The sequence below is a fragment of the Mesocricetus auratus genome, unplaced genomic scaffold (assembly GCF_017639785.1).
Source record: "Mesocricetus auratus isolate SY011 unplaced genomic scaffold, BCM_Maur_2.0 Super-Scaffold_100009, whole genome shotgun sequence".
NCBI classification, from domain to species: Eukaryota; Metazoa; Chordata; class Mammalia; order Rodentia; family Cricetidae; genus Mesocricetus; species Mesocricetus auratus.
Window position 1 is genome coordinate 59,663,099 of NW_024429193.1, and position 21,496 is coordinate 59,684,594.

The following is a 21,496-nucleotide window of genomic DNA, read 5'->3' on the forward strand; positions in this document are numbered from 1 at the left end:
TAGGGAGGTATATCAGACAGAAGCAAGGTCTCAGATGAAGCATTTGTTCTCCAGCCACACTGAGACTTGGTGAATGTTGTGCCCAAGTTGCAAAGTCCCCAGAGACCACCAGGAAGACAGGACCCACCAAACTGCAAAAGCAAGGTTTTAATTGTTCATCCACCCATAACAGGGACCCTATCTAGCAAGCTGATGCAGCAGCCTCCAGAGGGAGTAAAGTTCCCTGTCTACTGCTAGATTTAAAGACAAAAGTTGCCGGGCGATGGTGGCGCACACCTTTAATCCCAGCACTCGGGAGGCAGAGGCAGGCGGATCTCTGTGAGTTCGAGGCCAAGCTGGACCGACAGCCTCGAAAACAATACAGAGAAACCCTGTCTTGTAAAACCAAAAAATAAAAAAATAAAAAATAAATAAAGACAAAAGTTACAGGATTACATCAGTAGATATGAGATGGTTTCTGATTGGTTGACATTTGGGAACAATTAGGAGTATTTTGGCATGAAATACCTGTGTACCAATTATTTTCATTGGTTAGTGCTGAGAGGGAACATTCTGTAGTTTCTATGACATTGTCTTGTTACTTGCAGGTAGTACATAGATGCCAATAGTTTTCAGAACTATATCCTGGAGACTATAGGGGAGGTTTTGGTCCCCCTGGAATTTCTTTTGTGACCAAACAGTTCCCAGGAACCCAGTATCTAGAAGGCTGGGGGCAGGTGGTGGTCTGGAGTTTTTTTGTGCTCAGTTTTGGCCCTGTCTTTTCTGTAGCCTGTCCTGGCTGCCTAAGCAGGGGCTGAGGGAGGGTCTGGTCCCTTTATTTAGTTTACCCCTTTCAGTGAAAAGCCCGTGTGCAGATCAGCACTTGCAGCCTGAGCTAGAAGTGAGAGCTAGTGGCAGCTGCTGTGCTTTTCTGGTATTCAGCTTGAAGTTTGAACCCCAGGATCAGCCTCTGGATCTTTTATTTTTTGTGTTACACCCTTCTCTTCTCCTGTTTATCTGTTTGGATTTCCTGCCAAGCTATATTCTGTCTTGCCATAGGCCAAAGCAGCTTTAATTATCAACCAATGGGAACAACATATATTCACAGCGTGCAGAAGGCCATCCCACCTCACCCTGGGTGTCCTAAGAGTTACCTAGAAAAAGCCGGGGGTGGTGGTACACACCTATAATCCCAGCATTTGGAAAGTGGATGCAAGAGGATCAGGAATCCAAGGGTAGCATTGACTACACAAGTTCAGGCTAGCTTGGACTACAGGAGACCCCTTCTCGAAGCCGTCACCACAGCAATACACAGATAAACAAGAGCCAAAAAAACCCAAACATAGCCAGGTGTGGGTGGCGCACACCTTTAGTCCCAGAACTAGGGAGGCACAGGCAGGAGGATCTCTGTGAATTTGAGACCAGCCTGGTCTACACAGCCAGTTCCAGGACAGACTCCAAAATAACACAGAGAAACCCTGTCTCGAAAAACCATAAACAAACAAACAAACAAACAAAAACCAAGCAAACAAAAACCCCCAAAAACTCAAAAACGAAACAAAACAAAAACCACCCAGGTATTTAAGCAAACCAAGTACTTTTGACTTTTACCATCAGAACCCTGAGTTAACCAGCAGTCAATTAACACTACAGAAGCTTCAAAGGGCCTGAGGCTCAGGTAGGGATTAGTGGAGGGAGCTAACAGCATGAAGAGGATCCAAACTGGGGCGGGAACCACTAGATACTTCAGTATACCTCCTGCTTAGTCCGCATGGCACATTGGCTGGATAGACTATTTTATAACAAAACATTTTTGTAATTATGACTATGATTTATTAAGCTTTTACTACATGTTCACTTTTCCTGGAATGTCCCATTTAGTTCTTGGAACCTCTAGTTTAAACATGAGAAAGCTAACACAAGTTAAATCTGTCCCGGGTCATATGCATTTGAAACAGGGTGACCTATACACCCAAATCTGCCTTTATTCCTAATCCTGTACCACAAAATCTATGAGAAATTCAGACTTGTTCAAGAAGATACAGCACAAATGAAAGACCTGAGCATGGTGGCACTGACTGGCCTTCAATCCCAGCACTGGGAGGCAGGCGGATCTCTGAGTTCAAGGCCAGCCTGGTCTACAGAGTGAGTTCCAGGACAGCCAGAGCTGTTACACAGAAAAACCCTGGGGGGCGGGGGAAGGAGAGAGGGAGAAAGAGAGAGATCTGGGTTCAGTGTTCCCAGAATACTTTATACGGTCCTATAAGTAGGTAAGAATTGCAGGACAGTAGATGGGATCGCCTGTGGAAGAGTCACAGAAAACATTTGCAATACTTTCGTTTCTGAGCAGTCTAAAACCTAGGAAACTCAAACAGAGCCTGAAGTCATTCGAAGAATATTCTTTTTTTTTTTTTAAAGATTTATTTTATTATGTATACCATGTTCTGTCTGCATGTATCCCTGTAAGCCAGAAGAGGGCACCAGATCTTATTACAGATGGTTGTGAGCCACCATGTGGTTGCTGGGTCCTCTGGAAGAGCAGCCAGTGTTCTTAACCACAGAGCCACCTCTCCAGCCCCCAGAAGTATTTGATACTGGATTTTATTTGTTCTGACCATCCGATCACCGTGATAGAAACGACAGCACCCAGGAGAGAGGCTCTGCGGAAGACTCCAAAATAAACTGCAGACAGGCCGCTGGAACAGCCTGGGAAGACAGGTTCTGTGGCAGCTGCCCAATCAGATCTTCTCTCTTCTCAAATCAAAGTCTTAATTACAATAATAGAAAGTTTCCCAGCCAGTTACTGTGAGTCGCCCATGAACCAAAACATAGGACAAGAGGGAGGGAATTCAGAGTTAACTTGAAATTTCCAGTAAACATCAAGTAAGGGTTGAAAAACTCACTCCAGCAGAGAAACCCACAACACACAAGTGGGGTCCCAGAAACATCTTCCGGGAAGATTACTGCTGCAGAGCCAGGCGACGCTGCACACGTAGGAGCTTACTCCCCAGAGACCACAAGCCAACCACTCAGGCCTCCTGATGCAGATTTCCCTTGTTCGGATCTCGGGGCGTGGCTGCTGTTCCCCAAAGCTGCTGTGGTGGAAGGGCTTTCCTCCATCCAGTAGCTTTCTTTAAGGAAGCCTCAAAGACTAAGTGGAGAAAACTGCCAAATGCGCTTCCCTGCTATTCCAGCTTGAACCACCAGGAGGCTCCTGGCTCCAGAAAATTCAGCACCAAAGGACGACGAGGGTTGGGACGCCCGAGCCCAGAAAGCCCGGGGCCAGCTGGGTTTCCCCAGCACCTGAGGGCTGGCGTCCTGTGAAGTCTCAGGTTTCAGAGCGGCTGGCAGTTGCCTGTCTGAACGTTTCTCTGTGCCTTGGAATTGCACAGAATGTCTCTTGTGGCTTTTTCTCCTCCCTCTTTTCCTGTTGACTCTCCCCATCCGGCTCTATGAATCACTGGACTCCACAGGAAAGCAGCAGATGTTGACTTTACTTCTTTTAAGTCAACGTCAGCTCTCTCCTGCAGAGTGGGGAGCAGGCAGGAAGGTGAGCGTGTGTGCGTACGTGGGGGAGGGAGTGGGGAGGCGAACCTTCTTTTTGGAATCGTGAGGGAGGACAAAGGGAATCTGAAAGGAGTCAGGAGAAAAATCTTTTGGCCCCTGGTAATGGGGGATAGGGCTCCAAACAAAGACCCAATGTTGGCTGTGGAACCCGTCAGAGCGAGGAGGAAAGTACGGGGTGGGACCGTTACGTTTTTGTGCCAGCCCTTCGTGTCTGAGGCAAAGCCTCACCTCTTGCCAGCTGTGTGCCCCTGGCTCAAAAGTCAAGTCAGGCTGCAGCTCTGGAGCCATATTCCAGAAGCATCTTTTCCCCCTTGGCCCCCAGCCTTGTTTTTGGACAGGAGACTCTTTGAAAAGGCTGCCAAAGAGGGCTTTCTGAGCCTCCTCCTACTTGCGCTGCTCCAGCTTCTCATCAGCCTGTTCTTCCTTGGGGATTTTCTTACGTGAAAAGAAGCCAAGCTGTGGAGGGAAAGACTCGAGTCACTGCCAGATGCCCTGACAGGGGCCTTGCTAATAGCCCTCCAGTTTATCTGAGGTTTCGCGTTTGTTCTGCTCCCAAAAATGGATTCAAATTTACTTTCTTTGGCTTAGTTCAACCCAAGCAACATTTGTGGGATGAACAGAGTGTAGGAGACCCAAGCATGACCCTCGCCTCCCCAGCCTGCTAACTGCCTAACGCAGAGCCCATCCTTGACAGTGAGATGCTTCGGGTTGTGGGCACGCTGCTCCCTGCCACCCACAAGCGCTGGGCTCACCTTCCACAGGCAGACGACCAGGAGAGCAAGCAGGAGCAGCCCTCCCAGGACACTGCCCACGAGGACCCACAGGGAGATGAGGGCAGTGCGTCTCCGAATCACCTCCAGCAGGCTCTGCATACCAAGGAGACTTTGTTTGGGTTTGTTTTGGTTTGATTTGCCATGCTTTGCTTTTGAGGCAGGTTTCTGTGGCTTTGTTTGTTTGGTTTTTGAAGCAGAGTTTTGTTGTGTGTCCCAGACGGCCCTTCAACTCATGGCAAGCCTTCTCTCTCAGCCTCCCAGTGCTAGAATTACAGGCATGCATCACCACACCTGACTTGCGTTTTATATGTGTCCTTTAACACACAACATTATAACAAAGCCAGCTCCCAGACAGAGAACAAAACAAAACAACAGAAACCTCTTTCTACTTAAAAACCCTGAAGCAAGGAGCAGGGCAGTAGACCTGCCGCTTCTGATTGGTGGACTGCTGCCTAATGGCTACAGTTTTGTTCTGAAAAATCCCACTGTGGAGCCGGAGAGATGGCTCGGTAGTTAAAAGCACTTGTTTTTGCAAAGTATCCAGATTTGGTACCCAATACCCACATGGCTGCTCAAAACCATCTCTGTTTTGGGGGAATCCAACGCCTTCTTCTGACCTCCTCTCACATGGTACATTCACATGCAGGCAAAGCATTGATACACATAATTTTTTAAAACTAAATTAAAAAAAGAAAAAGGCCATCCATCCTTTACCCATCCGGTCGCCACTATTTCCCCAGCTCCGGTCCTACCTCACTCCGGGAGGAGGCTTCTGCCAGTTGTAGGACACTGCCGTTCTCGGTTCCTAACTTGAAGGTGCTGACCACTGTCAGTGACTTGAACTTGGCCTGTGGAACAAGCAGATGGGGAAACATTTCAGCTGAGCCATCGCCTGGTGGTAAGGAATTCCAAGAGCAACGTGGAAGCTCCGTGGCAGTTACCAGGGCCCTGAAGCCCAGAAGATGATAGGAATCGATAGGAAAAAAGAGGAAGGGAAACAGCAAGCCTGCTCTGAAAATACACTGTTCACAATGATGTCCAACTCCCCTTCCCTTCCATGGACTTCCGTGGGGCTGAAACCTTCTCCTCTGAAACTAGAGATGTGTTTCCTAGCAACCCCCACTAACCCTGCTAGTAGGATCCCAGTATGGGTCGAGTGTCCTTAAGCCTCCATGTGCCCAATCTTGGTGTCTGCTGCAAGATATTAAGAGGAAGAAACTTTATCCAACTGTTGTGTTTAGCAGTGGGCCTTTGGGAAGTGCTTAGGATGAGAGTCATTCAGTGGAGCCTCGTGACTGAATCCTGGTGGCTTTGAAAGAAGAGCGAGTAAGGCCAGGCACAACAGGGACCCTTTCCAAAGCTGAGCTGAGAAGAGCACAGGTGTCCCTGAGCCGAACACACCTGGAGTTTACACCTTTGTCTTTATCCACTGGCCTAAAAGATACCTGAGGTCAAGGACCATGTGTGATCAGCCTTTGTGCTGCCAGGGTCTATGACAAATGTATGGTGGTGTACGTGTGTGAGTGTGTGTGTGAACAAGTGTGTGCATGTGTGTGCAAGGTGTGTGTGCAGGCATATATGTGCATGCAGATGTGTGAGTGTGTGTTCAGGTGTGTGAGTGTGTGCAGGTGTGGAGGTCAAGATAACAATCTTGGGTGTTGTTATTAGATAACTTTCTACCTGTTGTCCTTCTGTTTAAGACAAGGACTCTCATTGGCTTGACACTTTTTTTTTAAAGACAGGTTCTTACTGTATAAACCTGGCTGACTGACCTTGAACTCACTATGTAGATCAGGCTGTCCTTGAACTCACAGAGATCAGCTTGTCTCTGCACCAAGTGCTGGGATGTGTGTGTGTGTGTGTGTGCGTGTTTTAACGTTGTCTGCTAAGCAAGACTAGGGGACCAGTAAGCTCCCAGGGGTGCACCTAAATCACTCTCCTATGTCACCATCGTTGGGACTACAAGCACATGTCACTGCATCCAAGCAGATGGGAAACATTTCAACTGAGCCATCATCTGGTGGTAAGGAATTCCAAGAGCAACGTGGAAGCTCCATGGCAGTTACCAGGGCCCTGAAGCTCATGTGGGTCCTGGGTTCTGAACTCAAGTCTTCATGCTGTACCTACTGAGTTACCCCCCAGCCCTCTAGTGGCTTCTTAACAAGGGTTTGCTATTACAGTAAATAAGCCAGTATGGTGGCCTATGCCCTCAGCAGGAGGGCTACACCTGTAACCCCAGCACTCAGGAGAGCGTACACCTGTAACCCAGCACTCAGGAGGGTGTACACCTGTAACCCAGCACTCAGGAGGGTGTACACCTGTAACCCCAGCACTCAGGAGGGTGTACACCTGTAACCCAGCACTCAGGAGGGTGTACACCTGTAACCCAGCACTCAGGAGGGTGTATACCACTCAGGAGACTGAATCAGGTCAAGACTAACTGGAGCAACTCACTGAAATCCTGGAGATGGAGGGGGGATGGGTGAGCCAGCAAGTGTTTGCTGCTCTCAAAGAAGACCAGAGTTCAGTCCCAGGACCCAGGTAACTGCTTGTAACTCCAGCTCCAGGGCACCTAATGCCTTCTCTGTGAGCACTCACGCACAAGTGCACACACTTACATATAGACACACATGCACACATAAAAATAAATCTTGAAAAAATTAAAAATAATAAAAATGTCCAGGGGTTATCAGTGGTAGAATGCTTACATCACATCCTGGAGGCCACTGATACAATCCTCAGTCACACACACACACACACACACACACACACACACACACACACACACACGCACACACACAGCTGAATCAGACAAATGACCAAGACAGCTAGAGAGAGTACCAGTCATGGAGAGGAACGATTCGTCAGACTTAATTCACCTGTGCTGATAGCCCGGAGATCTTGCAATATTGAAGGTAGCAGTTACATGTATTATATTAAACAATATAAACACTTAGTGCTAAATAGACATTTACAATTAAGACGCCAGTTCCCTGCTCACACTGACTTCTGTGTGCCAACTGTCATAATAAATTCAATTTCATCTCCCCAGCTTCAGAGTCTCTCATAATCTAGATCCCTCTCAACTGTGCAGTTTTACTTTCCACTGTCCCATAAAATCCTGCAAATAAAAACAATTATTGTATTCATTTGTTTAACAAAAAAAGTATTGAACACCTGCAATGAGTTGGTCTTATCCTCCCCACTGTTGACTTCACACAGAATCATGTCTATAACAGGCAATGTGAATGTGAATGTTTGTGTGCTCATGTCTGGCTAGCATGGGGCTTGCTATATAGACCAGGCTAGCCGTGAACTTTGAACTCATAGAGATCCATCTGCCTCTGTGTCTGCTGAGATTAGGATGTACATCACCACACCTAGTCTGATGAATTAATGATTACATGTGGGCGTTCTATTAATTGATTCCTATGATGGAACTAAGGGATGCTAAGTAGAGGTAACCATAAGGTGGTTGCTATGTCATACCAAGGGCTCTCCATGTGTCCATCTCATTACCTCATAACAATTCCACAAGCTGGGAATCACTGTTCTCATTTTAAAACCAGGAAAAAAGACAGGCATGCTGGCACACACCTTTAATCCCAGAGCTTGGGAGGCAGAGGCAGGTGAATCTCTGTGAGTTCAAAGCCTGCCTGGTCTACAGAGTGAGCTCCAGGACAGCCAGGGCTACACGGAGAAACCCTGTATCAAACAAACAAACAAAACAAAACAAAAACAAACCCAAACAACGAAAAAAGGTCAGGAAGAACGATTAGAGAGATGAAATCACTTGGTTATGGTCAAACAGAGACAGGCTGAACTTGAACAGCCTATCTACCTGACAACCTCATGTTCGTGTTTCTGACAGAAGCAGAAAGGAAGAAAATGAAAGATTTACCCTCCGGAAGAATTCATTGTGAACCAGCCTCAGCAGTCCAACAGAGATCTCAGTCCCCTTTGCCAGCTGTCCAAGGTGACACCTCACAACCTGACACCGAGTGTTGCTCCCGTTCTATCCAAAGAGAGACAAATCAGGACCCCAGAGCGGTCCCATCTCCACTTCCCACCCAGACACCGTCCAGGGACTCCCACCAGTCGGTCTGTGTGCTGTAGCTCCTCTGGGTGCACAGCGGATCCTGGGGGCTCGGTCAGGTTCTGCACTGTGCAGCTTGCCTAAAGGAAGACCAGCCACTCCTGTAACCCTCCTGTGCGTGATCCCTCTCCTTCCTCCCAAGCCCCAGGAAGAGGAGCTCCCAGAGCCGTGGGCCCGCAGATAGGACTCCACTAGTTAAGAGATTGCAGGGTTCCACCGGCTCCAGCCCAGACTCACATTGCTGGCGATGACTTGAGAGAGTGACAGGAAGTAATTGCCCCCGTGGGCTGCAGCCGGAAGGAGGGCTGAGATGATGAGGCCACTGACCATGTGACAGCCAAGGTTCTGAACCTGGGAGCGGAATTTAAATGGGGAAGAGGCAAGAAACAGCGGGCCTGCTTCATCTCCTCCCCTTCATCCACTCAAGGACACTCTTCTTATCCTCTCCTCTTCCCCCAGCCCACCCCTAGCATGCCAAGACCCCACCACAACCGCCAGCTTCTCACCCGAAGAGTGGTTTTGAATTCAGGGCCAGGACCCACTGGGAGAGTCCTGTAAGGGTGAACCTCGTATCGATGCAGAGTGGACTCGCTGTGTAGGCACCAGGCCAAGAGGTGTAAAGTCCCACACCAGGCCAAGAGGTGTAAAGTCCCATGACAACGACACAGAACACATGACCAGCATACAAACATGGATTTCAGGAAGGCAGGGTCAACACATGGATAATGAGATAGGGACTTGTGACCAAGAAGGAAATTGAATATAACACAAACTTGATTTTAAAAAATTATGGCTGTATCCCCATATCTAGTTATCCTAGTTCCAATGCTCAGGACCTGACAAGGCTCAGGAAAGCAAGGTGCTTAAGAGCAAAGGTTAAGGGACAAGTGGGGGTGAGGACCAAACGACTGAGCAGCCCAAGGAGTTGTGAGTTGTGCTCCTGGGAACACTGACGCTTAGGAAGGACAGGGAGGAGATTCAAAGGATGTGTGTCCGGACAGTGCAGGTCCCAGCCGGAGGTGCGCAGGGGGGGTGGGGGCAGCCAGGGAGCCCAGCCATACCTAGAGAACATGAGGTGAGGCTCGTATCGGATGAACGCGGAGGTCTGAACTGTATTGTCTTGAAGGGTTTCATTTCTCTCCAGGCTGCTGCTGTAGGGTCAAGGGGGAGAGCTGCACATTCCAGGCCTCCCCAGTGATCGACCCTCTCTACTGCTAGCCGCCCACTTCTCTGACTTTCAGTCAAGACCCCTGAAAGGGGTGGAGAGGGCTAGAGGAAGCGCCTTTGTTCTCACCTGCTGGCAGTCAGCCTCACCGAGACCTGGCCCAGGAGGAAGGTGCAGCTAAATTCAAACTCTAACAGAAAGGTCACCTGGGGGCAAAGGACGTGGACGGAATAATGATAAATTGTTCCTTGTGGAAAAGCCCACAGAGGAAAAGAACCATGTCCACCCCTCCCCCCAGAGCTTCACGCCCCATGGACCCCAGTCCTGCCCCCACCCCTGCTGTTCTTTTGTAAAAGTTTAAAATTAGAAGAAGGCGAAAAGGCATAAAGGCCACAAGACAGAACCGGGGACCGGTGCGATGGAGCCATAGTTTATTACTGCGGCGGGAGAGCGAGAGCGGGAGAGACAGACATGAGAGAGAGGGGGGGTAGAGAGAAGAAGGGGTAAGAGAATTGACATTGTAGAGAGTGTAAGAGAGTGTGAGTGGGCGGGGTCCTTTGCACCTGCATGCAGGCTGTACTCCTGGAACTCGGGTCTGGCCTGAGTGCTGCCTGAGTGCATTCTGCCAGGTGAGAGGGGCAGGCTAGTATGATGCCTGAACTTTCACCACCACCACAGCGCGCGCGCGCGCACACACACACGCACACGCACACGCGCGCGTGCATGCGCACGGCCACACACCGCAACTTTTCCTCACTGTGGGCCCACACTCACCTTGGCCCCAGCCTGGAAGACTGGGTGGCCCACGATGCATTCCCGGGCATGTGAGGAAGGCACTGCACATTCCACCTTCACTGACTTGGCCCTCTGAAGGCAGAGGGATGGAGATGGCAGTCAGAGCTGGGGTTGGGGCTGCTCTTCCACTCCCTGAGATGCTAACACTGATCCTTTCTCCAGAGCATCCCATAGCCAGTGCTGAAGTCCTCCTCCTCCTCCTCCTCCTCCTTCATCTCCTTTGCCCGTGGCCCTTCCCCCAAGAGTACCTGAGGAGTAAGACTGGCCAGGTGGAGGTTTCTAGAGAACCTGAGACTCAGGCTAGTGTTGTAGGCATTTTCCTTCTTGTTCTCCAGGGTTGCTGTCACCAGCAGTTTCTGTCTGCCACCGTGAACCACAAATGGGGACTTCCTAAGAATGGGAGACAAAGGAAACACTAAGAGGTAAAAGAAAGTCAGAAGTTTTACTTCCAACATGGTGGCACATGTTCTTAATTCCAGCACTTGTGAGGTGGAAGCTGGTGACTCTCTGTGAAGTCAAGGCCAGCCTGGTCTACATAGCAAGCTCCAGGCCAGCCTGGTATACACAGCAAGCTCCAGGCCAGCCAGGACTACATAGGGAGAACCTGTCTCAAAAACAAAACAACTCTCTAGCTCCCTGGAGGCCCTTCTGGTTTGCCTAGCTTATCTCTGTCTAACCTGGAGCCCCTGATGTCCATGTCAGCTTGAAGCACCAGGTCTGTGATACATTCATCATCAGGGCCACAGTCTTTTGAGAAGGGGACCTAGAAGAGAGTTAATGGTCTGAGGGCTGGGAGAAAGGACTGGAATTGGGGAAAAGTGAGGAGAAGAGAGGGTATATTTTTATCACCAGAGCCTGGATCAGATTTCACCATTTGTATGTGACACCCCCTTCTTTTAAGTATACTGGGAGGGCAGCCCAGGACCCTAGACAGAGCAGGACACGGCACTGCTCACCAGCTTTCGTACAGAAGTGGACGATCCCTCATCCAGCACAGGCCCTGGCTTTGTGGTGTTGTCCAAGGCAAAGGTCACAGTCAGGGCCACTGGCCGGAGGTAATCCGATGTATCCTATGGGGAAGCAGAGAAGAACAGATCCCAGGGAACCAGGATCAGAGCAGACACCAGGCCTCTGCAGAATACATTAAGTGTGATCATCCATGAAGCACTTTCTGTGTCCTGGGCACTGTCCCAAGGTTGTCACAGTATGATACAACTCCTTTGATACAGCTATCAGTATATACCATCCCTTCCAGTCAAGGACACCGAGATGTGGCAGCCAAGTGACTTGGCAAGGGTTCATAGTGACAAACTATAGAGCCAGGGTTATCACCCTGACCCCAGAATGTGAATGGTCTCAATCTCTCTACTTCAGTTTTGTTGCTGATCTGACTGAAACTCCCTGGGACCCAGGTTTCCCCTCACTCTCAGGCCTGATGCAAAGCAGTGCCTGCCCCGTCCTCACCAGCACGTGGAAGTTCAGCCGTTCACAAGTGACATTCCCTACGCTGAGCTGGAGCTGCCGAGGGGACAGCCGCTGGCCAGAGCCATCAAACGCCGCACGAGCCCCAGCTGTCCACTCGTCCAGAGATGCTGAGAACCGTATATCTGAAGGGAGAGGCCAGTGTGAGACAGGAGGCAGATGCAGACATCGGGTGGGCTTGAGAGCTGCCTTGGATACTCTGCAGTCACTCACAGAACCTGCGATCCCAGCGCCCGGGAGTGTGAGAGGTCACTTGGAAGCACAGGGTTGCCGTCAGGCAGGCGGCCTCCTGGCCTCTTCGCCTACAGTCCTTCTGAACCACGCTGATGTGCGGTGGTGCCACATCCAGGGTTGGAAGCATGTGGATGATGGGCTGGGAGCTGGGAGTAAGGTGGGAACGAAATGCTAAAAGGGGTAGGTAAGCCCCACCCCCACCCCACCCCACCCCCAAGACAGCCCTAGACTGGGGGTGCAGCCAGTGGTAGAGCTCTCAAGGACCTGAGCTTGCACTTCAGAACCAGAAGCAAAGAAAAAGACAGGAGCTGCAGCCTTAGTACTTGCTTCCCCACGTGAAAAAGGTAAGGTCTGAATATGTCACCCTTCCCAGAAGCCTATGACAGAAGTCACACAACAATACATTCGATTTGACAAGCACAAATGTCACACTGGAGAGATGGCTCCGTGGTTAAAAGCACTGGGTGCTCTTCCAGAGGGCCCAGGTTTGACTTCCAGCACCCACAAGGCAGGTCAAGGCCAGCTACAAAACTCCAGTTCCTCTTTTGGTCTCCGCAGGCACTGCACATATACACAGTGCACAGACACCGTGCAAAACAGCCATACACATAAAATAAATAAAAATAAATAAGCACTACTAAAAATCTTTATGTGGATTATCTTGTTTGATATCTACACTAAACCAGTAAGACAGTGACAGTTACTTTCATTCTATGAACTAGGAATTTGGGCATCAGAGTAGCTGGCCAAGAAACGCAAATCTAAATCTGTGACCTTGTTCTTACAGCTCACTGCTACCCAAGCTGAATCCCTCACCTGAGCAGGATGGCTGCTCCATGGGCACCCACAGCAACATCTACAAGATCATCTCCGTCCAGATCTAACCGGCCATCCACGCTTCGGCCAAAGTAGCGGAGGGTCTGTGGCATGGACACAGCAGCGATCCGCTGAGAGGAGGAGGAGAAAGACTGAGGAGGGGCTCGCACCTGCTTCTTCTGCAGCTCCATCCTTCCTTCCTTCCTTCTTTCCTTTCTTCCTTTTTATTCTTTCTGATACAGGGTTTCTCTGTGTAGCTTTGGAGCCTATCCTGGCACTCGCTCTGTAGACCAGGCTGGCTTCAAACTCACAGAGATCCTCCTGCCTCTGCCTCCCAAGTGCTGGGATTAAAGGCGTGAGCCACCAACGCCCAGGCCAGGTTATTTCTAGCATTTCCATCCATCAAGAGAATAAGAAAAATTGCTTCTCTTGGGAATCCCTCATTCACCATCTCACTTTTCAACCTATAAATAAGGCGCTGACGTGGTTTGACTCTTACGCCAAGTGGATGATAAATAAGCAAAGAAAATAACTCCCTTTCATTTCTACCACTGTGCCCCATTTTCAACTGTCCGTTTCCGTCTTGTTTTTGAGACAGCATCTTACCATGTAGTCCTGGCTAGCCTGGAATTCCCTATGTGCACCAGGTTGGCCTTGAACTCACAGAGATGCGCCTTCTGGATTGAAAGGCACACGGAACCACACTTTTTTATTCCAGCACTGCTCACCTGGGTGGGATGGGGCCTGATTCCATTCTGAGTTCCATGATACAGGTATAGTGCTCCCTGGTGCCCATCCTCCAGGGGTGCTCCCACAGCCACGTCAGCGAAACCATCTTGGTTCAGATCAGGAAGAGCAGCCATGGCAAAGCCAAATCGAGAGTCCTGGGAGCGTTCTGGCTGAAGAGTTCCTTGGAGCATCAGCAAAATTTGCTTGTAGTGGTGAGGAGACAGAAGGAGTTGCTTATCTGGTGACCCTCACCCCTTAGCAAGCTCTCAAATAGATGTGTCTCTCTCTCTTCCCTTCCTCCCCCCATCACCCCACACACATCCTAGGGGGTCCCATCAATTCTTACCTGGCCTACCACATACACATAAACACGTCCTGTCTCTTTGTTCTGGGGACCCAGGAACATGGGGGCCGCCACAAGTAAGACATCAGTTATCCCATCTCTGTCTGTATCCAACGGGCAGAGCTCACTGCCAAAGTATGAGCCAATCTGGGTGTAGAGGGATGGTGATGACCCCAAAGAAAAGGGAAGGTCACTGAGGACCGCTGGACTCAGCAGGAAGCACTCTCCACTCTGCCAGTCTGGTCCTTAGGTCCCTGACAGTCTGCCCACCAGATTCCGCCCTTTCCCTTCTCACTCTTCTCCTTCAGCCTGGAAGTCTTGGGGAGCCCAGGGTCCCACCCTCCCTTGAGGTCATACCTGATCCCCCTGGAGGCTCTGGGAAACCCTCAGAGCCCCATCTTTCTTTATCTGGAAGGCGATGACTTTTCCTCGATGCCTAAACCTCGGTGCCCCCGAGAGAAAGAGGCGACGTCTCCCCGGCAGAAGCATGGAGGAAACAGAGTAACCTAGAAGCGAGTAGGGGTCAGACGTAAAAGGGAAAGAGGATGAGACGAGAGTGGAGGGTGGGCAAATTCTCAGAGTCCAGGGGAAAACTGCCCAGTTAAGAGGGAGTGCCTCACATCCGCTACCGGATCTCCCCCACCCTCCTGCAGCTCTGTTACTTACCCAAGTAGGCTGCGTGGTTCTGCAATGCAGGGGGAAACTCATCTTCCAGGGCCGTTCGAGGGGGGAAAAGGCGGCGACCTTCTTCAAGCCATAGTACTGAGCCCCCCCAGTCATAGGCCCCCACCATCCCAAAGAGAATCCCATCCTGAGGGGCAGAACCAAATGAGGACACTGAGAAGACAGTGGGAAATAGGAGAAAAATGTACTCTCCAGGAGTAAGGTGCTCTCTTAAGAGTCCACTGTGGTCAGAAAAGCAAGGAAGGCCGGGAAGCAGGCGGGTAAAAGGAGAAATTTGGAAGGGCTTTAGGACTGAAGTTATCTGAGTCAGAGACTGGAGAGGATTATAAAGAAATCAAGGGCTTGGGAATATTGTGGAGGGTCAGGGTCTGTCCAACCTGCAACCGGTGCGTGGAGAAGCCAATCTCAGACATTTCTAGTCCAAAGGAGCTTTCATTTTCTCCACGGGACCCTTAGGCATGCGAAAATTGCAAAGCACTCTCAGGGGAGCTCGTTCTACCAAACTCAGTCTAGGATGCCCCTAACCCCAGTCTTCCATTTCACCAGGATAACCGTTACCTTCAAGACCAAAAATTCGGTCCCCCAGTGCATCCACAATGTCTGTCAGTGCGGCCTCATCTGTGACGTTGAAGAAGAATCGCTCATCTGGATCACTAGCGATGTCTCTGATTTCCCGAAGAAAAGAGCTGGGGTCTCTCTGTCGCCGGAGATAGTGACCAAGGACCTGAGTTCAAGATAGGGGTGTATCTTGAAGTAAGTTGTTAGAACTGATACAGAGCAGAGCCAACTAAAGAAAAGAGAATAATGACTGATGTCTAGGCAGTAGCCAATACTATTTTCTATGTTTCACATCCTGAAAACCTTTCCACATCTGTCTTTCTAGATTGAGTTGGTTCTTGGTCTGGGAAGATGACTCAGTGAGTACAGTGCTTGTCACACAAGCCTGAGTTCAGATCCCCAGACTCACATAAAATGCTGGGCACAGTAGCGCAAGCCTATCTGCAATCCCAGCATGCCCCTACCAGGAGACAGGAAGCTGAGTCGGAAGACTTGCCCAAAGCCTGTGGGCCACCTAGCCTCACTTATTGTATAGAGTTTCAAGCAAGGTGGAAGGTTAGGACTAACATCTGAGGTTGTTCTCTGACCTGCAAATACATACCATGCTATGGGCATACACTCATGCACACACATCATACAAACACGCACACAACACAAAACAAAACCAAAAAGCGCCAGAGTCAAGTCTCACCGCAATCCCGTAACGTGTTACTTTCCCAGCCTCACAGGCCTTTAGTGCTGCTGGAAGCTCCTCTCCATCGTGGGATTCTCCATCAGTGACAACCACCAGCAGCCTTGCAGCCTCAGGTCTGCCCCCCCGGGACTGACTGAACCCTTCTGTGCTAAGAAGAGAAAAGAACGAGATACGGTCATGCGAACAAGCATGCATGTGAGTACACACACACACTGTCACTCACACACACTGTCACTCACACACACTCACACACACACACACTGTCACACACACACACACACACACACACACACACACACACACACACACACAATGCATTTAACACTGTCAGCAGTTCACTGAAGTCAGATGCTGTGTCTTCCAGGCCAACGGTGTCTAACATGCAAACTGGCACAAAGCCACCACTTGAATGTCACATAACATATAGTGTTATGTTACACTGTTACCATCAGTGGAAATAAGAACACACTTTATTCATCCATAGATTTATTCAGCAAACGTTGCATTTGGGTTGACAAGATCAAGGGAATGGACACTTCAGGTCAGGCAATCTCCCCAGAAGTTAGTTTAGGATTGTGTTTGGAAAGAAAGCCAGGGCATTAGTGGTTGAAAGTCAAGCATCAGAATTGGCACAGGAGTAGAGGAAAAGAAATGGGGTTCTGGTCACAGAATCAGACAGACAAGGAGAGATACAGCCACAGACATGGTAAAATACAGTAATGGAGAGGCAGCGACCGCAGCAGCTGACCAAGCCTTCCTCCACGAGCTTCTGGCACAAAGGTAAAGATCAGTACACAGAGCATCCTGTGATGTACACGCTACACCCCAGCCCCTCTCGCAGCCCCTCGGTCCTTCATGCCCCACACCCTCTTCCCCATTCCTCACCATGCCACCATTATTGCGTGGGCAGTTCTCGTTTCTCGCCCCTCCCGCCGACTGAGGTTTCTCGCTGCTCTCACAACTTCCTCCTTGGTTCGGAAATCTCCCAGGGACCACTCGTGCACAGGGCTCTCCCCATACTGTACCAGTCCTACCTGAAAACAATAAACTGTGTACCCAAACGGGATGTTTGTAGGGGATGGAGAACAAAGGATGGAGGGAATGAACACCTCTCAGGCACGCCCAGCTGCAGCCTGTGGGACCCAGGCAACCACATGGAGCAAAGGACAGCTATGAGTACGGCCCACACAAAACCAAAAACTCACTTCAAACATTAGGAGCTTTTTGTGACTTTTTGGCAACTTAACTGCACAATTCTTCTTGAGCATGGGAAGGCAGCGTCCTGGTGTGATGTCAAGAGGTTGGACATGCCGGATTACACTGAAGGACCGTGAGTATTTATTTCTTTCACTCCAAGCCCATCCATGCATCCTTCTCTTACCTGTATCTGCTCCGGATCAATAAACAGCCTCCCTACCAGCCTCCGAAGGAATGTCTGGACCTCGGACCAGGGATAGATACTATTGGAGCCATCCAAAACAATGACGACATCCATGTATGTAGGACAGCCTAGAAGGGGGAATATAGTGATGGGAAATGAGGACATGGAAGGATGCTGGGGTGGAGTCCACAAGGGAAAATGTCACCGGAGCATGCTTCAAAGTAAGCATTTATTAGGGACTTCTTTCTTACATGCAAGGAAAGGACTATGCCAGGCCTAAGTGTAGAAATGGATGAAAGAAGAGATGGGGAAGTGTGGAGAAGGAAATAGGCACTACTCTATGACATGGGAGACTGAGGGAGCATCGCTTTTGTATGGGTATGTGTGTGTAGGAATTGAACTAAGGGGTCTGCTCATGCACTACCAATGTGCCACTAAGGGGCAGGTCCAGCCCAGAGGGTCATTTCTGATAGTGGTAAACCAAAGAGGCAGCAGAGGCCACCCGTGACAGTACATGTCTATTATCCTGGTACTTGAGAAGCTGAGGCAGGCAAATCCCAAGTTCAAGGGCACCCTGGGCTACATAATGAAGCTATCCCCTAAAAGACGGCAAAGAAGAAGGTATATGAAGGACTGGAAGAGAACTCAATGGCCGAGTGCTCGTTGGGCATGCGTAAGATCCACAAAAATAAGGTAATGAAAGTTCCGAGAAAATGCATTGGGGTAGAGAACATTATAAGCAAAGGAAAATAGAGGTCCAAAAAGAAATAACACACAGAGGAATAAAAATGTAAGCATGATGGCTGAGGATGTGGGGAGGACAAGCTGGGTTTTTTAAGTTGATTAAGCCAGCTTCTGGTTCCTTGAGGCTCTGGAAAGGATTCTGGATTCTAATCTGTTAGCAAACAGCAGACCCCGCTTCAAGCACAGCTGGGAATGAGGACAGCCATGCAGGCCCTCTGCCAAGCCGTGGTCCCATTTTCCCACCCAGCGCCCCCATCTGGGAACTGAGTTCTCAGGCCTGGCTCACGTTGGGCAGTGGGTGCCAGGCTTCCCTGGGGCTGGAACGAAGCATCCACACGGGCACACATCCCGGAACTGAAGATAGAGCTGCCGCAAGCACGTGACCAGAGAGGGGCACAGGCCTGGGAGGGCAGGGGAAACAGTTATTCCCAGGCCTGATAGGGGCCCCTGAGAACATGCATCTAGTTAAAAAAGACACTGAGCTCTCTCCATGGGCGCCCTATCTTGTTCTCTAGGGTTTTCCCCCCATTCCTATAACTCTTCTGTATAGACTAGTTTTAATGCTCTTTTCCCTGCCATTGAACTTCTGAGACCCTTTAGCTCACCATGAATCCCCCATCACCATCTGTCTCCAGCAGGGACATGCCCAGGTGCATATTTACAGCAGGCTGAGATGAATTTCCCAGTGGATAGTCACCTGGTTGGAGGAGGGGTAGAAGAAAATGAAGTCATGGGGTCAAAGGTTGGGCGCTTTAGTTCAGGGTAGTTAGGGAAGAGAGTGAAAAGGAGTCCGTATCAAGTTGAAGGCAAGAGCTGTGCAGGGTATGGGAGCAAAGAAGCTGATGACTCGGTTTCTGGGTGTCAAAGTCAGGGATTAGCAGGGAAGGGTCAGACATCTTACCCAGGTGACCCTTGGCACATGGGGCACTGTGGGATCCCCCTATAGAGCAGCGATAAACATCTCCCCGCCGGTCACCTGAAGGCCCATCCCAAGGGGCGCCCACCAGCATCCTGGGAGAGGAATATGGATAAAGGCATCAGGTGAACATGACTCTTACTATAGGCAAGAGGGACAGTGCACGGAGGTGGCAAGTTTAGAGTCCTAGGGACTTTCAGAGACCAACTTAGAGACCCATCTGCCGCCTCCCTCTCTACCAGTTCTACCACAGTCCCAATCCCATGGTCCTCTGGTTCCTTCTCACCATCGCTGTCCACCCCCAACATGCTGTAAGACGCTGTATCCAAATTCAGCCTCTGGTGGCCCTGTGAACAGGCGTGGGTGATGCTCATCCAGGTTAAACGGGGAGCAGAGACCTGGGAGGCCAGGACCATAATTAGCATCAGTTGGTCAACTGAAGCAGGCCTGGAGAGGTGCGCGATGCGCAGAGAGGAGGGCGCACTTCCATCTCGATGTGTCTGCCTGACTACTCGCAAGTGCTCCTGGTCTTTGTTAATGTCCTGTACTCAGAGCCCCAGATGGGCCGAGTCTCTTCCTGCGTGGGGGTCCTAAGGCCTCTGCCATGCTGAAGCACAGCTGCGTTTCGATTCTCACCCCTGAAATCTCATTCACAGACACATCTGGAAAGGTTGAGTTACTCTTTCCACAGCGGTCCTCCTACACACCCTCTAAGCCATGGGAGTCAGGAAAGGGAGAGGACCTCTCTGCAGCCACACAATCGCCACCCCTTCCGAACTCTTCCCAAACCCAGGGCCATGGGGAGAAGAAGCGGAGGGCGAGGAGTCTGGGTGTCTCCTTTTTCCATTCTTTCTTGACATTGTCACACTTGCACTCTTTCTCCAAGGCCTAGGACGCTGGTTGCTTCCAGCCCTTCAAACCTCAGTGCCAATTAACTGGGTGGAACCACCAGCCTGCCCACACACATAGTTTACCATCTATCCTGGTTAAGGGTCCTACCAACCCCCCAAAATACTTGCCCATAACCTGCTGCTTATCTCCTCCACCTCCCAACTACCCCCGCCCACTCCCATAGTTCCCTCCAACTTTAGTCCACTCTAAGGGGTCCCCAATTGTGTCCTGCTGATCCCTTTCTTCTGACCCCAATTCCCATAAAATCAGAGCTGGTATTTTAGGAAACAAAGATTATAGGGTACCGGCAGGGAAAATTCCAGGCCTCTTGTCCCCCCCATGCTTCTCCTCTCCACTGTCTTGCCCTTGCATCCAAGCAACCCTCTCTCAGCCCTGCTCCCCCACCCCCTGCATCTGTAACTCTAACTCAAACTCTGCTCCCTTTCAGAAAGGTATTTTGTGTGTGAGCCTTTTTGCATCCAGGAAATTGGCAGGGTTATAAGACCGGGAACTGTAGCTCACTCCTTAGATGAACCCAGAGTTCTGACCACATAGTAAGGCAATTATGCCTCAGGCACCGGCGAGCGCCAACGGTAATAGTAGGGACCAGACTCACTGCACGGAAGAGGAGAAACGTGTTTCTATCCTGTATCCTCATTTCTGTGGAGTTTAGGGCAAAGGTGTTAGATAAATAGGTACAAATCTTACTCAAGCCCTAGGCATCTTCAACTCCTGTCATTTGGGTGGGAGTACACAAATATGAGCGCACACACGAAATGTCGTATCAGTATTAACCTCTGACCCGAACTCCCTCATAATCTAACCGCCATGTCCCAGTTCTAGACAACGCACACATCTTCCATCCCCAACGGAAACCAGGAAGTTTGCCTCCCTCACCTGCCAGCAGCGCCAGGGGCAGGAGCAGGTGAGGGAAGGAGAGGCGTCCCATGCCTGCTTGTGCTGTCTTGTCCAAGAAGTCCTCTGTGCCTCTCTGTCCCTCGCCTTGGCTGTTTTCTTTACTTTCCCTCCTAGCCTGCCCCCTCCCACTGGCAGCTAAAAATAAAGTTGAACGGAATGGGAGGGGTGGTGGTGGGGAACTGTGGGGAGCCCCAGACCAAGAGGACAGAGGGATCTTAGTCCAGGTCTCTGCCCCGGTGCTGCCCCCTAGAGGTCTCGGCTAACACTCAATGAGAACACAGATTTGACCGTTTCTGAGGCTACTTTCCCCTCTGTTTATCTGTTAATAGTGATTTCCTCCCGTTTGGAAGGAAGGTAGAAGTTAGAGACAAATTCTTTTTGCCTTATTAATTTGAACCTGAGATATGCAAAAATAAAAGCTGACAGCCACGACAGCAGTGTTCTCCTGCCTACTGTGTGAAAGGTAGTCCCACCGGGTGACCTTGCCAGTCCATTGAACTCTGGTCATGTTTATAACTTTTGGAGAGTCTTTGTCTGTGTAGTGTCAATATAATTGCTTTGGTTCAGGATATCCCACCCCCAATTTAAGAAGGCTATAAATGTCTCAAAATTGGTAGAAACATCTTAGTACTTTTTATTGTCCACTATTCAATTAATTTCCCCTATCACTGAAGTTTTCAATGAAAACCTGTAGTAATGATGGTAGTTGCCAATACCATAGAAACCCATCC

General features: G+C 49.9%; 1 protein-coding gene across 4 annotated transcripts; it reads right to left on the minus strand.

The window, feature by feature from the left end:
• Window positions 1-1,789: 1,789 nt before the first annotated feature.
• Window positions 1,790-20,946, minus strand: Itga10 (integrin subunit alpha 10). 4 transcript variants are annotated; one of them, XM_013123751.3, is made up of 30 exons: window positions 20,745-20,944; window positions 19,243-19,354; window positions 18,942-19,051; window positions 18,646-18,737; window positions 18,327-18,441; window positions 17,297-17,424; window positions 16,801-16,949; window positions 15,913-16,063; window positions 15,222-15,387; window positions 15,041-15,114; window positions 14,646-14,790; window positions 14,337-14,485; window positions 13,983-14,126; window positions 13,636-13,839; window positions 12,908-13,038; window positions 12,071-12,237; window positions 11,840-11,982; window positions 11,332-11,445; window positions 11,053-11,138; window positions 10,624-10,765; window positions 10,355-10,447; window positions 9,710-9,786; window positions 9,477-9,563; window positions 8,922-9,006; window positions 8,653-8,766; window positions 8,415-8,495; window positions 8,221-8,334; window positions 5,072-5,167; window positions 4,299-4,412; window positions 1,790-4,002 (listed from the first exon to the last, which is right to left on the minus strand). In XM_013123751.3, exons 1-30 carry the CDS (start codon window positions 20,794-20,796, stop codon window positions 3,931-3,933), a joined length of 3,507 nt encoding a protein of 1,168 aa, XP_012979205.1. In that variant the 5' UTR covers window positions 20,797-20,944; the 3' UTR covers window positions 1,790-3,930. The 4 variants fall into 4 exon arrangements, with proteins under 4 accessions (XP_012979205.1, XP_005084290.1, XP_012979207.1 ...); XM_005084233.4 differs by having other exon boundaries at window positions 9,477-9,566; window positions 20,745-20,942; XM_013123752.3 differs by lacking the exons at window positions 1,790-4,002; window positions 4,299-4,412 and adding an exon at window positions 4,419-4,582 and having other exon boundaries at window positions 9,477-9,566; window positions 20,745-20,946.
• Between the last annotated feature and the right edge of the window lie 550 nt (window positions 20,947-21,496).

Coding starts and splice junctions, on each gene's coding strand:
- Itga10 (XM_005084233.4), bottom strand. CDS start 20,796: ATGGGACGCCTCTCCTTCCCTCACCTGCTCCTGCCCCTGGCGCTGCTG. Junction 10,448..10,623: donor TGGCCAGTCTTACTCCTCAG/GTACTCTTGGGG, acceptor CTCTGCCTTCAG/AGGGCCAAGTCAGTGAAGGT. Junction 5,168..8,220: donor ACAATGAATTCTTCCGGAGG/GTAAATCTTTCA, acceptor CTTGTTCCACAG/GCCAAGTTCAAGTCACTGAC.